General features: G+C 44.3%; 2 protein-coding genes across 2 annotated transcripts; one reads left to right on the plus strand and one right to left on the minus strand.

Moving 5' to 3' along the window:
• Nucleotides 1-375: 375 nt before the first annotated feature.
• Nucleotides 376-2,799, minus strand: LOC311134814 (protein FAM180A-like; the record flags this gene model as incomplete). The annotated part of the gene is made up of 4 exons (XM_084168595.1): nucleotides 376-729; nucleotides 2,089-2,168; nucleotides 2,449-2,590; nucleotides 2,794-2,799. The coding sequence occupies 4 exons, from the start codon at nucleotides 2,797-2,799 to the stop codon at nucleotides 376-378; spliced, it is 582 nt and encodes a 193-aa protein (XP_084024721.1).
• A 350-nt stretch (nucleotides 2,800-3,149) lies between these two features.
• Nucleotides 3,150-15,468, plus strand: kbtbd4 (kelch repeat and BTB (POZ) domain containing 4). Its single transcript, XM_084168365.1, has 8 exons — nucleotides 3,150-3,201; nucleotides 3,595-3,779; nucleotides 4,081-4,235; nucleotides 4,634-4,805; nucleotides 5,582-5,723; nucleotides 5,888-5,994; nucleotides 6,254-7,134; nucleotides 15,270-15,468. The coding sequence occupies exons 2-7, from the start codon at nucleotides 3,621-3,623 to the stop codon at nucleotides 7,112-7,114; spliced, it is 1,596 nt and encodes a 531-aa protein (XP_084024491.1). The 5' UTR covers nucleotides 3,150-3,201; nucleotides 3,595-3,620; the 3' UTR covers nucleotides 7,115-7,134; nucleotides 15,270-15,468.
• The last annotated feature ends 830 nt before the right edge of the window (nucleotides 15,469-16,298 follow it).

The raw sequence follows: 16,298 nt of genomic DNA on the forward strand, positions 1-16,298 counted from the left end.
TTTTATGAATTTATTTGCAAATTATGGTGGAAAATAAGTATTTGGTCAATAACAAAAGTTTCTCAATACTTTGTTATATACCCTTTGTTGGCAATGACACAGGTCAAACGTTTTCTGTAAGTCTTCACAAGGTTTTCACACACTGTTGCTGGTATTTTGGCCCATTCCTCCATTTTTTTCCCTCAATTTGTCTGTCATAGTTGACGTGTACCTATGATGAAAATTACAGGCCTCTCTCATCTTTTTAAGTGGGAGAACATGCACAATTGGTGGCTGACTAAATACTTTTTTTCCCCACTGTATCCTTTTGTATACTGTATTAAAAAAGAGAATTACAAGCTTGGGACCAGGCTAATGAACAGTCTGTATCCTAATCTAAGGGAGTGCTGTGATGGGCTCCGGTCTACGTAGCTCGTTGACTGTAACATTAACCAGACGTATCAGCACCTCTCCCCATTTCTCCTGGTCCTCCTCTCTCTCCTGGAGCTTGGCCTGGTGAGCAGAGTAGACCATGCCCAGGATGAGGCTCTCAAAGCGGGGTTGGGAGAGAGGGAGAGGCCCTCTCTGGTCCTCCAGGTCCTTCACCATCTGCTCCATGGAAGAGAGCGTCTTGGGGATGTTGTCGTTGATGTGAGCCAGGAAAGCCCGTCCCTGCCTCATAGATGCCATCTCCAGGTCCAGCAGGACGATGTTGTTGTCTTTGTCAATCTCCACTCCACCCAACAAGAACTGTATGGAGAGGTAAGAATCTAATGATCAGTCAAGTGTGGGTAGATACACTATATATACAAAAGTATGTGGACACCCCTTCAAATTAGTCGATTCGGCTATTTCAGCCACCCCCGTTGCTGACAGGTGTATAAAATCGAGCACACGCCCATGCAATCTCCACAGACACACGTTGGCAGTAGAAATGGCCTTACTGAAGAGCTCAGTGACTTTCAACGTGCCACCGTCATAAGATGCCACCTTTCCAACAAGTCAGTTCGTCAGATTTCTGCCCTGCTAGAGCTGCCCCGGTCAACTGGAAGTGCTGTTATTGTGAAGCAGAAACGTCTAGGAACAACAACGGCTCAGCCGCGAAGTGGTAGGCCACACAAGCTCACAGAACGGTTCACCATCTGGCAGTCCGACGGACAAATCTGGGTTTGGCGGATGCCAGGAGAACGCTACCTGCCCCAATGCATAGTGCCAACTGTAAAGTTTGGTGGAGGAGGAGTAATGGTCTGGGGCTGTTTTTCATGGTTCGGGCTAGGCCCCTTAGTTCCAGTGAAGGGAAATCTTAATGCCATAGCATACAATGACATTCTAGACGATTCTGTGCTTCCAACTTGGTGGCAACAGTTTGGGGAAGGCCCTTTCCTGTTTCAGCATGACAATGCCCCCGTGCACAAAGCGAGGTCCATACAGAAATGGTTTGTCGAGATTAGTGTGGAAGAACTTGACTAGCCTGCACAGAGCCCTGACCTCAACCCCATCGAACACCTTTGGGATGAATTGGAACGCCGACTGCGAGCCAGGCCTAATCGCCCAATATCAGTGCCCGACCTCACTAATGCTCTTGTTGCTGAATGGAAGCAAGTCCCCGCAGCAATGTTCCAACATCTAGTGGAAAGCCTTCCCAGAAGAGTGGAGGCTGTTATAGCAGCAAAGGGGGGACCAACTCCATATTAATGCCCATGATTTTGGATTGAGATGTTCGACAAGCAGGTGTCCACATACTTTTAGTCATATAGTGTAATAACATATGTACAAGAAATAAGTTTAGTAAACAGATGGTGGGGAAAAACAGAAACTAATAATAATAATATGCCATTTAGCAGAAGCTTTTATCCAACGCGACTTACAGTCATGCGTGCATACATTTTTGTGTACGGGTGGTCCCGGGGATCGAACCCACTACTTTGGCGTTACAAGCGCCGTGCTCTACCAGCTGAGCTACAGAGGATTACTCAAGAGAAAATACAATATGCTCATATAAATGTAGCCTGGTCCCAGATCTGTTCTTTCTTGCTGACTTTGATGGTAATTGTCAGCAAGACCACCCAAACTGATCTGGGACCAGGCTAATAGAAGTGTAACTCTAACCTCAAACATCAGGTTTGCATCGCTGATGGATTTGCCCAAGCCCTGGGAAGGAAGACCGCCATGAATGGCACCAGACACATCTGAGAGAGAGAGAAAAAGTTGGTATTTTCACTATTCAAATTATTCATGAAAAATGAATAATGTTACTCTCAGAAACATAGGATTGAAGTTTAACTCAACTTCCACTTAGCACCTGTTGTGGTATTCAATTACATGCAAATGTACATCTTGATATTCAATTCAATACAACTTTAACTACTAATCCTTTATCTACTATTTTCTATCAACTAATGAATGCATTGCATTCAAGACACAACATATCCTTAAGTCCAAGTTAGTTTTAAAACAATTATAACTCACCTAAAAGATCTTGAAACCGCAAAGTCGCAACAGTGACCCATATGAGAACTCTTAGTTGAGGTTTTGCCACCATCTCTCTTTTATGACTGTACAAACTCTGATTGCATGACGATTTCACAGCCTCCCTCTTTCCTTTGCTCCTCTTAAATAAAAACCCAGTCCGATAGCCACGAGTCTAGGCTAGAATGCCATACATTCTTCCACCTAGGAAAAAAGGCATTAGGGCCAGTTGGCTGATAAGTTTACAGCACTGCTAGTGTTGTTCCACCCTGGTCCTGCTGGGTGTGCAGGATTACGTTCCATCAAGCTAGTAGGCCTACACACCCGATTCAACTATTCAACTACGGTCATCACTAAGCCTATGATTGAATGTGTAGTAGTTAAACAAAGTTCGGCACACCCTGTGGTCCCCAGGACCAGAATTGGAGACCTGCGTTTTACACAAAAAAAAATAATGAAGTAGACTGTTGTAACATATGTAACTCTGTGTTGTTGTTTTTATCGCACTGCTTTGCTTTATCTTGGCCAGGTCGCAGTTGTAAATGAGAACTTGTTCTCAACTGGCTTCTTACCTGGTTCAATAAAGGTGAAATAAAAAAAAATAATAAAAAAACATATCTCCGCCACACGGTGGCAGCACCTATCTTTGGCATCAGCATCAGCTGAGCTGGCCAGAAAAAAAACGTTTGTTTACTTCCGGTGAATAGTTCACCGTCTTCCGTATGATGAAATAGAAAAGATAGTGGAGTAAAGGTAGGCTGAAAAGGTTTACCAGCTAATAAATTATCTCTTAAACTATAATCTGATACTGATTAAACTGTTTGCCAACTCGGCATGATTGGTGTCAGAATGGTGGCGCTGCAGGGATTGCTAACGTGTGGTTGCTTAGCTAGCTACAGTAACTAACTTTCACTGACAGTCCATGAATGTGCATCATCTATTTGTCAGGTTTCGTAAAACCAAAACAATACATAACGTTAGTCCAGTTAAAACTATTGTGATTTCAGTTTACACAGAAACACGAACCAGCGTGTTTTAAATCTCTACAGATTCGCAAAGTCTGAAGTCTGCTTTTTAGTTTTTTGTCTTAACCGGCAGGGTTTCTAACTATACACACTAACAGTTGTGTTTCTCGATGATTCTCAGGTAGCCTAACCCTGCTAGCTGGTAAGATGGAGTCCAGTGAGGCCGGGGACAGGGCCAGGTCCGGGGGACAGAGTTTAGGAGCAGGCTCCTTGGTGGCAGAGGAGAACTACTTCCTAGGTTACACATTTACAGACCGCTCCCACTCCAGCCGCGTGGTGCAGAGCATCATGGACCTGTGTCTGCAGGTAAGGAATCATAATTAAACTTTCTCTGATTCCTCGCATCCTATCTCCTCGTCTCCTCAACCTTATTAGACGTGAAGGTTCCCTCCCCTCAGACCTTCTTCTCCAATGGGTTTTGAGGAGGCGGCAAGGGGAGAGGATGGGAGTAATCGAGGAAAGATGAATTGAGAAAGGGCAGAGGAATCATACACGCTCCATTCAGTTTAAATGAAATTCCATTTTAAATCTGTCTCCCAGTGCAGCATTAGTTTCGGGGTTATAATGACATTGACGGTTCCTCCATCTTATACCCCTGTGTGTTCAGGATGGGCTGTTTGCTGACGTGACGGTGATGGTGGAGGGGAGGGATTTTAACCTGCACCGCCTGGTACTGTCAGCCCAGAGCAGCTTCTTTAGATCCATGTTCACATCCAACCTGAGAGAGGCTCACACACGCAGCATCCAACTGAAGGACGTCAGGTAGGAAGTTAGGTTAGAGAGGTTCAGACAGCGTCCAACTGAAGGACGTCAGGTCAGCGTCCAACTGAAGGACGTCAGGTCAGCGTCCAACTGAAGGACGTCAGGTCAGCGTCCAACTGAAGGACGTCAGGTAGGAAGTCTAGGTTAGAGAGGTTCAGACAGCGTCCAACTGAAGGACGTCAGGTAGGAAGTCTAGGTTAGAGAGGTTCAGACAGCGTCCAACTGAAGGACGTCAGGTCAGCGTCCAACTGAAGGACGTCAGGTAGGGCTGGTGGTCTCTCATCCCTGGGACCATCGCCTGCCGTTGTGCCCTTGAGCCTGGTACTTAACCCATAAACTGCTCAACGCTCTGTTTCTCGCAAATTGAACAATAAAAGTCTATTTTCTATTGTATTCAGCGCGTCAGTCTTCCAGCTGCTAGTAGACTACATCTACCACGGGACAGTGAAGCTGACCGTGGAGGAACTGCAGGACACCTATGAGATGGCTGACATGTACCAGCTGACTGCTCTGTTTGAAGAATGCTCCCGCTTCCTGTCACGCACCGTAGATGTCAAGAACTGCCTACAGGTGAGCTGGGTTTCCATTTCCTGGACCTGATACAGCCAATTGTTGGTGTCCGAAGTAATGAGCGAATGTGTGTCCCCTTTGTGGATAGGATTGACTCGGGTAGAAATGTGAATTCTGTTCGTCAAGGTACTGTATCGGATCTGTGTAGCTGCTGTCAATCGGACCATCTTGTCATCTTGTTATAATAATAATAATAATAATAATATAATAATAATAATAATAATATGCCATTTAGCAGACACTTTTATCCAAAGCGACTTACAGTCATGTACGCATACATTTTTACGTATGGGTGGTCCCGGGGATCGAACCCACTACCCTGGCGTTATAAGCGCCGTGCTCTACCAGCTGAGGACCACCATAGTAGCTTTTTGAAGCACTGTCAGTTGATTCTGTTCTTCCTACTGTAGGTGATGTGGCTAGCAGACCGACACAGTGACCAGGAACTATATTCTGTTCTTCCTACTGTAGGTGATGTGGCTAGCAGACCGACACAGTGACCAGGAACTATATTCTGTTCTTCCTACTGTAGGTGATGTGGCTAGCAGACCGACACAGTGACCAGGAACTATATTCTGTTCTTCCTACTGTAGGTGATGTGGCTAGCAGACAGACACAGTGACCAGGAACTATATTCTGTTCTTCCTACTGTAGGTGATGTGGCTAGCAGACCGACACAGTGACCAGGAACTATATTCTGTTCTTCCTACTGTAGGTGATGTGGCTAGCAGACCGACACAGTGACCAGGAACTATATTCTGTTCTTCCTACTGTAGGTGATGTGGCTAGCAGACCGACACAGTGACCAGGAACTATATACAGCAGCCAAACACTGTGCTAAGATCCACCTGGTCCAAATCCACCAGACGGATGAGTTCCTCAACCTGCCACTCTGTCTCCTCATGGACATTATCAAAGGTACATTTATTGATTGCTTGCTTGGATTTTTATAGCACTTCTAGTGCAACGCGCTTTACCTAGTAATGGAGGAAAACTTACCCCCACCACCATATCTATCACCCACCTGGGTAATGCCACGGCAGCCATTTTGTTGGGTCTTTTACCATAATGCTGTTCCCCAGACGGTGTTCCGACGTCTCAGAACCCCACGGTAGCCATCGAATCCTGGATCAACCACAACAAGGTGGAGAGAGAAGAGTTCTCCACTGTTCTCCAGGAGAACCTCAAGGTACAGTGTTCTCATTCTAGATCCCTAAACACTACGACAGGTCTCTCTCTTGAATATTTCTATCTGATGGGGAGTTTTGGGGGGGGGCGTTTTTTGAGATGCCCCCGGTTTTGTGGAGGTCATAGCTAAAACAAGTTCAACAACACAAATGTTTTTTCCCCCCTACAATTATAGAATAAATCATTCTATAAAAAAAGATATCCAGTTATTCATGTAAGGGATGATTAATCCCCTCACTGTGTCTGACCTGTCTTTGCAGGAGATTGGGGAGAAGGTGCATATCTACCTTATCGGTAAAGAGGAGACGAGGACCCACTCCCTGGCCGTTTCCCTGCACTGTGACGAGGACGACACCATCAGCGTCAGCGGCCAGAACAGCCTGTGTCACCAGATCACTGCAGCCTGTAAACACGGGCCGGACCTCTACGTGGTGGGGGGGTCCATCCCTCGCCGCATGTGGAAGTGTAACATGCAGACTATGGACTGGGAGCGCTGTGCCCCCCTGCCCCGAGACCGCCTCAGCCACACCATGGTCTCCGTCTCGCTCCAAGACGCCGTCTATAGTCTGGGAGGAAAGACGCTCCAGGACACGCTCTCCAACGCTGTGATTTACTACACGGTGAAGGACAACGTGTGGACGGAGACTAGCCCGCTGGATACGGCGGTGTCTGGGGCGGCGGGGGTTAACCTGGGAGGAACCATCTACGTACTGGGTGGGGAGGAGAACGACATGGACTTCTTCACCAAGCCGTCACGACTCATCCAGTGCTTCGACACGCAGACGCAGAAGTGCCAATTGAAGCATTACGTGCTGCCGTTCGCGGGAGTGATGCACGCCGCCGCACACATGGACCTGCTCTTCATCGTTGCGGAGGGGGACTCCCTGATCTGTTATAACCCCCTGCTGGAGAGCTTCACCAGGCTGCGCTTCCCCGAGGTGTGGAGCTGTGTGCCGTCCTTCTGGAAGGTGGCCAGCTGTAACGGCTCCATCTACGTGTTCAGAGAGAGGTGTACAAAAGGAGACGCCCACACGTTGAAGTTTAACCCCGCTACGTCAGTGGTGACTGTTATCAAGGGGATTAAGATACTACTGACCAACTGGCAGTTTGTACTGGCCTGAAGTTTAACCCCGCTACGTCAGTGGTGACTGTTATCAAGGGGATTAAGATACTACTGACCAACTGGCAGTTTGTACTGGCCTGATGTTTAAACTCACTAAAGTGAGGAATTTGAGAACATACAGAGCATTCGGAAAGTATTCAGACCCCTTCCCTTTTTCCACATTTTCTTACGTTTACAGCCTTATTCTAAAATGGATTAAATAAAATGTTTCCTCATCAATCTACACACTATACCCCATAATGACAAAGCAAAAGCAGGTTTTTAGATATTTGTGCTAATTTATTACAAATAAAAAACAGAAATATCTTATTTACATAACTATTCAGACCCTTTGCTATGAGACTCGAAATTGAGCTCAGGAGCATCATGTTTCCATTGATCATCCTTGATGTTTCTACAACTTGATTGGAGTCCACCTGTGGTAAATTCAATTGATTGGACATGATTTGGAAAGGCACACACCTGTCTATATAAGGTCAGTGCATGTCAGAGCAAAAACCAAGCCATGAGGTCAAAGGAATTGTCTGTAGAGCTCCAAGACAGGATTCTGTTGAGGCACAGATCTGGGAAAGGTACCAAAAAATGTCTGCAGCATTGAAGGTCCCCAAGAACACAGTGGCCTCCATCATTCTGAAATGGAAGGAAGTTTGGAACCAACAAGACTCTTCCTAGAGCTGGCCGCCCGGCCAAACTGAGCAATCAGGGGAGAAGGGCCTTGGTCAGGGAGGTGACCAAGAACCCGATGGTCACTCTGACAGAACTCCAGAGTTCCTCTGTAGAGATGGGAGAACCTTCCAGAAGGACAACCATCTCTGCAGCACTCCACCAATCAGGCCTTTATGGTAGAGTGGCCAGACAGAAGGACTCAGACCATGAGAAACAAGATTCTCTTGTCTGATGAAACCAAGATTTAACTCTTTGGCCTGAATGCCAAGCGTCGTGTATGGAGGAAACCTGGCACCATCCCTAAGGTGAAGCATGGTGGTGGCAGCATCATGCTGTGGGGATGTTTTTCAGCGGCATGGATTGGGAGACTAGTCAGGATCGAGGGAAATATGAAAGGAGCAAAGTACAGAGTTCACCATCCAACAGGACAATGACCCTAAGCACACAGCCAAGACAACGCAGGAGTGGCTTCGGGACAAGTCTCTGAATGTCCTTGAGTGGCCCAGCCAGAGCCCGGACTTGAACCCGATCTAACATCTCTGGAGAGACCTGAAAATAGCTATGCAGCGACGCTCCCCATCCAACCTGACAGAGCTTGAGAGGATCTGCAGAGAAGAATGGGAGAAACTCCCCAAATACAGGTGTGCCAAGCTTGTAGCGTCATACCCAAGAAGACACGAGGCTGTAATCGCTGCCAAAGGTGCTTCAACAAAGTACTGAGTAAAGGGTTTGAACACTTATGTAAATGTGATATTTCCGTAATAAATTTGCAAAAAAAAAAAAATTTGCACAAAATTCAAAAAACGTGCTTTTGCTTTGTCATTATGAGGTATTGTGTGTAGATTGATGAGGGGGAAAAAAACAATTTAATCCATTTTAGAATAAGGCTGTAACGTAACAGTCTTCTGAGTGGCGCAGTGGTCTAAGGCACTGCATCCCAGTGCTAGCTGTGCCAGTAGAGATCCTGGTTCGAATCCAGGCTCTGTCGCCGCCGGCCGCGACCGGGATACTCATGGGCGGCGCACAATTGGCCCAGCGTCGTCCAGGGTAGGGGAGGGAATGGCCGGCAGGGATGTAGCTCAGTTGATAGAGCATGGCGTTTGCAACGCCAGGGTTGTGGGTTCGTTTCCCACGGGGGGCCAGTATAAAAAAAATATGTATTCACTAACTGTAAGTCGCTCTGGATAAGAGCGTCTGCTAAATGACTAAAATGTAAATGTAAATGTAACAATGTGGAAAAAGTTGAGGGGTCTGAATACTTTCCGAAGTCGTGGTCAAAAGTTTTGAGAATTACACAAGTATTGGTCTTCACAATGTTTGCTGCTTCAGTGTTTTTAGATATTTTTGTCAGATGTTACTATGGTATACTGAAGTATAATTACAAGCATTCCATAAGTGTTAAAGGCTTTTATTGACAATTACATTAAGTTTATGCAAAGAGTCAATATTTGCAGTGTTGACCCTTCTTTTTCAAGACCTCTGTAATCCGCCCTGGCATGCTGTCAATTAATTTCTGGGCCACATCCTGACTGATGGCAGCCCATTCTTGCATAATCAATGCTTGGAATTTGTCAGAAGTTGTGGGTTTTTGTTTGTCCACCCGCCTCTTGAGGATCGACCACAAGTTCTCAATGGGATTAAGGTCTGGGGAGTTTCCTGGCCATGGACCCAAAATGTCGATGTTTTGTTCCCCGAGCCACTTAGTTATCACTTTTTCCTTATGGCAAAGTGCTCCATCATGCAGGAAAAGGCATTGTTCGTCACCAAACTGTTCTTGGATGGTTGGGAGAAGTTGCTCTCTAAGGATGTGTTGGTAACCATTCTTTATTCATGGCTGTGTTCTTTAGGCAAAATTGTGAGTGAGCCCACTCCCTTGGCTGAGAAGCAACCCCACACATGAATGGTCTCAGGATGCTTTACTGTTGGCATGACACAGGACTGATGGTAGCGCTCACCTTGTCTTCGCCGGACAACCTTTTTTCCGGATGCCCCAAACAATCGGAAAGGGGATTCATCAGAGTAAATGACTTTACCCCAGTCCTCAGCAGTCCAATCCCTGTACCTTTTGCAGAATATCAGTCTGTCCCTGATGTTTTTCCTGGAGAGAAGTGGCTTCCTCGCTGCCCTTCTTGACACCAGGCCATCCTCCAAAAGTCTTTGCCTCACTGTGCGTGCAGATGCACTCACACATGCCGCTGCCATTCCTGAGCAAGCTCTGCACTGGTGGTGCCCCGATCCCGCAGCTGAATCAACTTTAGGAGACGGTCCTGGCGCTTGCTGGACTTTCTTGGGCGCCCTGAACCCTTCTTCACAACAATTGACCCCCTCTCCTTGAAGTTTTTAATGATCCGATAAATGGTTGATTTAGGTGCAATCTTACTAGCAGCAATATCCTTGCCTGTGAAGCCCTTTTTGTGCAAAGCAATGATGTTGGCACGTGTTTCCTTGCAGGTAACCATGGTTAACAGAGGAAGAACAATGATTTCAAGCACCACCCTCCTTTTAAAGCTTCCAGTCTGTTATTCTAACTCAATCAGCATGACAGAGTGATCTCCAGCCTTGTCCTCGTCAACACTCTCACCTGTGTTAACGAGAGAATCACTGACGTGATGGCAGCTGGTCCTTTTGTGGCAGGGCTGAAATGCAGTGGAAATGTTTTTTTGGGGGATTAAGTTAATTTTCATGGCAAAGAGGAACTTTGCAATTAATTGCAATTCATCTGATCACTCTTCGTAACATTCTGGAGTATATGCAAATTGCCATCATCAAAACTGAGGCAGCAGACTTAGTGAAAATTAATATTTGTGTCATTCTCAAAACGTTTGACCACGACTGTAGGCTGTTACATTACATGAACTGAGCACAATATTTTCTCTGTTTTCCCTTCCTCTCTAATTGTCACTGATGCTATGATGATGTCATACTCACTGTTCTAAATCATGTACAACAATAAGTGATGGGGATATTTTGAAAACCCCACGATGGGAGAATTCAGAGATATTATTTTCCTGCAATATTCAATTCTTGTGGATGTTGGTTATTGGAGTTAGATTTGTTTCTTTATTCTGTAAGTGTGTCTACCATGATCCATGTGTATATTCAACGAAACTCATATAAAAATATGAACTGTGAATATATTAAAATATTTCGTAAATAAAACCATAATTTGTTTAAAAATATATATATATTTCACGAATTAAACCATAATCCTCCGTGAATATGTAAAAATATGTAAAAAAAAAAAAATATATACACAAATATTCACCCATATGTCGCAAATACATCCCATAATTTGTAAATATATTCAACATAGCTCACAAATGAAACTACAATTTGAACAAATGTAGAAAGATTTGTGAGCATATGTTTGGACATCCCTGACATGTACAACAGAGGAACGTGCGTTTTGCGTATTCAAAAAGTGCTTGTGGATCTGTATTCTGTGTTTTAAAGGACAGTATTGCAATCCACAAGTGTGACTTCAGATGAGTCGGCAATCTCTTTGTTTTACGCGTAGAGTTATGACATCACAGCATTGTCATTCGCAATTTCTTGGGAGAACACTTTTTAGCTAGATAAATAACCACTTCATGAAATGTGACTATAATGTTTATTTATTCAACAAATGTTAACCAAATGACTTAAATATAAACGTTACATTCGATCATTGGGGCATGCAACTCCTAGGGTGTTCTTTAGACATCTCGTCAGCTGTTTAGACAAACAACCAAAGTTAAATTAACTACTTAATTCTGCAATGTGTCAATTATGAGGAACCGCTCAGTTTTAAAATCATGAATTGTTGGATCGGGCTAGCCAGCTAATCTTTTTCAATATGTGAATTGTTTGCAGGACAAAGCACTCTGTCCCGACTTGTGTGGTGGTAAGACATTTTTACATTATCTGATTAAAAACCTTAGAAATCCAGCTTGCTGTTTTCTGTTTCATGTAGGGTTGCTTCCAAGCAATGCCTGGTTTCCAAACCATGCAACAGCATGTTAGCCCCTCCCAATGCTTTGGGACTGTGCTTTGCCTCTTGAGTGTTCTGACTTCTGAGTAATGGTTTACCATTTTATTGTCACTAGAACTCACTACTGTCAACATGGGGTGAAGTAGCTAGCTACAGTAACTAACCAACAACAATTAGCTAGCTACAGTAACTAACCAACAACAACTAGCTAGCTACAGTAACTAACCAACAACAACTAGCTAGCTACAGTAACTAACCAACAACAACTGGAATGCCACTACTGTCAACGTGGGGTGAAGTAGCTAGCTACAGTAACTAACCAACAACAACTAGCTAGCTACAGTAACTAACCAACAACAACTAGCTAGCTACAGTAACTAACCAACAACAATTAGCTAGCTACAGTAACTAACCAACAACAACTAGCTAGCTACAGTAACTAACCAACAACAACTGGAATGCCACACTCAGCCTTCAAACGCCTTTAGCAGCACTGCAGTCAAGTAAAACAAAAAAACTCACAAATAGCTTCCATATGTCTAAAATAGCTGGACAAGAGGGCATTGAACCCATCATTGTTTTATTGACTACTATTACAGACAAAGCTAAAGGCTATAGCTAGTGTGCCATTATTGATTACATACCCACCCTTCTCTTTTCAATGTAAATATCAAATCAAATCACATTTTATTTGTCACATGTGCCGAATACAACAGGTGTAGACCTTACCGTGAAATACTTACTTACAAGCCCTTAACCAACAATGCAGTTCAAGAAAGAGTTAAGAAAATATTTACTAAATAAACTAAGGTAAAAAATTAAAAGTTACATAATAAAATAATGTTGTACATGTTGTAGGTAGGGGGGGGGGGTCCATGTAAATAGTCCAGGTGGCCATTTGATTAATTGTTCAGCAGTCTTATGGCTTGTGGGTAGAAGCTGTTAAGGAGCCTTTTGGTTCTAGACTTGGCGCTCCGGTACCGCTTGCCGTAGCAGAGAGAACAGTCTATGACTTGGGTGACTGGAGTCTTTGACTATTTTTTGGGCCTTCCTCTGACACCGCCTAGTATATAGGTCCTGAATGGCAGGAAGCTTGGCCCCAGTGATGCACTGGGCCGTACGCACTACCCTCTGTAGCGCCTTATGATCAGATGCCGAGCAGTTGCCATACCAGGCGGTGATGCAACCGGTCAGAATGCTCTCGATGGTGCAGCTGTATAACTTTTTGAGGATTTGGGGACCCATGCCAAATGTTTTCAGTCTCCTGAGGGGGAAAAGGTGTTGTCGTGCCCTCTTCACGACTGTCTTGGTGTGTTTGGACCATGATAGTTTGTTGGTGATGTGGACACCAGGAACTTGAAACTCTCGACCCGCTCCACTACAGCCCCGTCAATGTTTATGGGGTCCTGTTCGGCCCGCCTTTTCCTGTAGTCCACGATCAGCTCCTTTGTCTTGGTCATGTTGAGGGAGAGGTTGTTGTCCTGGCACCACACTGCCAGGTCTCTGACCTCCTCCCTATAGGCTGTCTCATCGTTGTCGGTGATCAGGCCTACCACTGTTGTGTCATCAGCAAACTTAATGATGTTGTTGGAGTCGTGTTTGGCCACGTAGTCGTGGGTGAACAGGGAGTACAGGAGGGGACTGAGCACGCACCCCTGAGGGGCCCCCGTGTTGAGGATCAGCGTGGCAGATGTGTTGTTACCTACCCTTACCACCTGGAGGCGGCCCGTCAGGAAGTCCAGGATCCAGTTGCAGAGGGAGGTGTTTAGTCCTTAGCTTAGTGATGAGCTTTGAGGGCACTATGGTGTTGAACGATGAGCTGTAGTCAATGAATAGCATTCTCACATAGGTGTTCCTTTTGTCCAGGTGGGAGAGGGCAGTGTGGAGTGCGATTGAGATTGCGTCATCTGTGGATCTGTTGCGGCGGTATGCGAATTGGAGTGGGTCTAAGGTTTCTGGGATGATGCTGTTGATGCAGCTTCCCTGTTGAAGTTGTCAGTGATATCAAGAATGTTACAGTGACTTATGGAAACCTGCATCTGTATGTAGACTTCTACTGTAAGTTCACAGCTTATAAACCTGTATCATTTGTCCTTTATCAAACCCTTTATCAAACAAATGTTCGATCCGGGGTCACTCTGAAAAAGACTGTTACAAGTTGTCATGACACCAACAAAGTGGATTAGAAAGGTTTACTGAAAGAGGTTGTCGTGCTAAGCAAAGACCTGCTCTCTAGGGTTTGTTTCTGGACCAGACCATTGTTTTACAGCTTGAGTGCCCTGTGTCTGCCTTAAATGATTCAGAATCTTAAAGGGTGGCTGAACTTCCTGATTGAGCCTCGTTTTAGATTTGGTTCATTAAGAAATGCTAGTGGCCATGACTGAATTCAAACATGAGTTGATTTTGGAGTGTGGTTTGATGTGGGTGTCTCGTGTGTGTGTTTGCAGGTGGGAAGAGTTAGCCAAATTCTTTAGCCAATTCGCTTCAGCTGGCTGGTGTGCAACCGTGGCAAAGTTGGTTTTACTTTGGATAGTCTATCTCCAGGGCTAGTTGGGGACCGTCACTACATTTAATTACACCATGTAAATGAGACAATATTTTCATGTTGCACACCTTTTAGTTCTCTCATTAAATGCTTTCTATATTTGTATATGAATTTCTAAAATGTACAGTGCCTTCAGAAAATATTCAGACCCCTTTACTTTTTCCACATTTTGTTACGTTACAGCCGTATTCAAAAATTGGTTAAATAAAAATAATTCCTCAGCAATCTACACAGAATACCCCATAATTACAAAGCGAAGGTGTTTAATCCTGAAATTTGGAGCTATTGTAATTTTAACATTGTCCCATTGTAATTTACTAACTAGCCCCATAGGGATATCCAAAGTGAACACCGATTTACCACAGGCATTACAATTGGGTCGCGTGCAGCTGCACTCTGAAATTATAATTGCTTATGTGCTGCCAGCTGTGGGCAGGATTGAAATGAACTCAACCTTAATTTACGTTGTGACATACTCTGTTACAAAATTATCCTATTTACACTTTGTAGTCAATTTTGGAAGTAGAATAAATGTTTCTGACTCATATCGGTGCCACAGAGGCTGTTTTCTAAATGAGAAGTTGGTTTTTTAGGGGCAATTCCTCTTTAACGTTATATTTCTGTCTCAGCCAGAGGGAAATAAGAAGTTGGTAGTATTCCACATGATGGTAATCTGACTGGCATAGGCCAATAATAACGTTTACATTTACGTCATTTAGCAGACGACTTACAAATTGGTGCATTCACCTTATAGGCAGTGGGACAACCACTTTACAATGTTTTTTTTGGGGGGGGGGTTAGAAGGATTACTTTATCCTATCCCAGGTATTCCTTAAAGAGGTGGGGTTTCAAGTGTCTCCGGGAGGTGGTGAGTGACTCCGCTGTCCTGGCGTCGTGAGGGAGCTTGTTCTGTTTATTAGGCTAACTTGCCACTTTGATAACATTTTCACTGCTCTCTCTCTCTTATTGAAGTGACCCAAGCAGGAAGCACGTACATTACGTAGCGACGTGTGTCCCTCTGTCTCCATGGTGATCAACCCCAGGTGCTCCTCGACTGCCTCACCAACTGGAAGAGCGTAAATCGACGACAGTGCTACAACGTGAATTAGTGTTGTTAATTTTTTTTGAACGTTTTGTTGTATTAAAAATAAAGAGAGATTGTGTGTATGTGCATGTCTGTGTGTGTCGCTCCTAAGTGTTGTCATGTGTTTTCTTTATGGGTTGAAGAGGGACGGTACTGTAGCACCATCATGATCGATCTACTTTCCTAGTTTGTTCGAAATTGCGCCGACCTTTTGATTGTCAGGTGCTGGACCAACACGTCACTGCTCGTCACAGAAATGAGGTCTGCATTTCAAATGGAAACGGCCCTCTTCATTTCAAATGGAAACGGCCCTCTTCATTTCAAATGGAAACGGCCCTCTTCATTTCAAATGGAAACGGCCCTCTTCGCCACGTATCCAATCAGAGCTCAGACGCTACCTACTGCAGCACACTCCAGGGTTTATATTTTTGTTCAGTATATATACACGTTTGTATGGGTAGAAAGATAAGACATTGAAACAGTTTATTATGACATTTAATGAGTGGACTAGAAAATGGAGAAAATTAAACAGTGAATAATTTTTCTTTAAAAGGTGTGTTTTATAAATGTTGTTTTGTTAGGGTGTTACACACACCAGAGCCAAGTCATTTGTAGTTCATGCTCTGTGTATTTCAATGTCAAGTGTCATTCAATTGTCTTTGGCTATTCTTTGTGATATACCGTACTATCATCTGATAAGACTTAAAACCTGAATCAATCTGCCACGATCTTAATTCAAACTTTTTTTCGATATGGAACATTGTCTTTGGCTTCAAAAGACAAATATCACATGAAAACATAATCATAATTATTCGCCATCAGGAACACTTCATAGTTCCAGGTAGTTATCCATCATTGAGACAGGGATTGTGTCAAGAGTGTAAGGTTTATATTTGTAACACATGTTGAAGCTGCAA

Source organism: Coregonus lavaretus, assembly GCF_964263955.1.
Source record: "Coregonus lavaretus genome assembly, chromosome: 9".
NCBI lineage: Eukaryota > Metazoa > Chordata > Actinopteri > Salmoniformes > Salmonidae > Coregonus > Coregonus lavaretus.

What these genes read in the sequence shown, in the direction of transcription:
- kbtbd4 (XM_084168365.1), top strand. Translation starts at nt 3,621, where the DNA reads ATGGAGTCCAGTGAGGCCGGGGACAGGGCCAGGTCCGGGGGACAGAGT. An exon ending in ATGTCAAGAACTGCCTACAG is followed by an intron (nt 4,806 to 5,581) that starts GTGAGCTGGGTT and finishes TTCCTACTGTAG; the next exon opens with GTGATGTGGCTAGCAGACCG. An exon ending in TTCTCCAGGAGAACCTCAAG is followed by an intron (nt 5,995 to 6,253) that starts GTACAGTGTTCT and finishes CTGTCTTTGCAG; the next exon opens with GAGATTGGGGAGAAGGTGCA.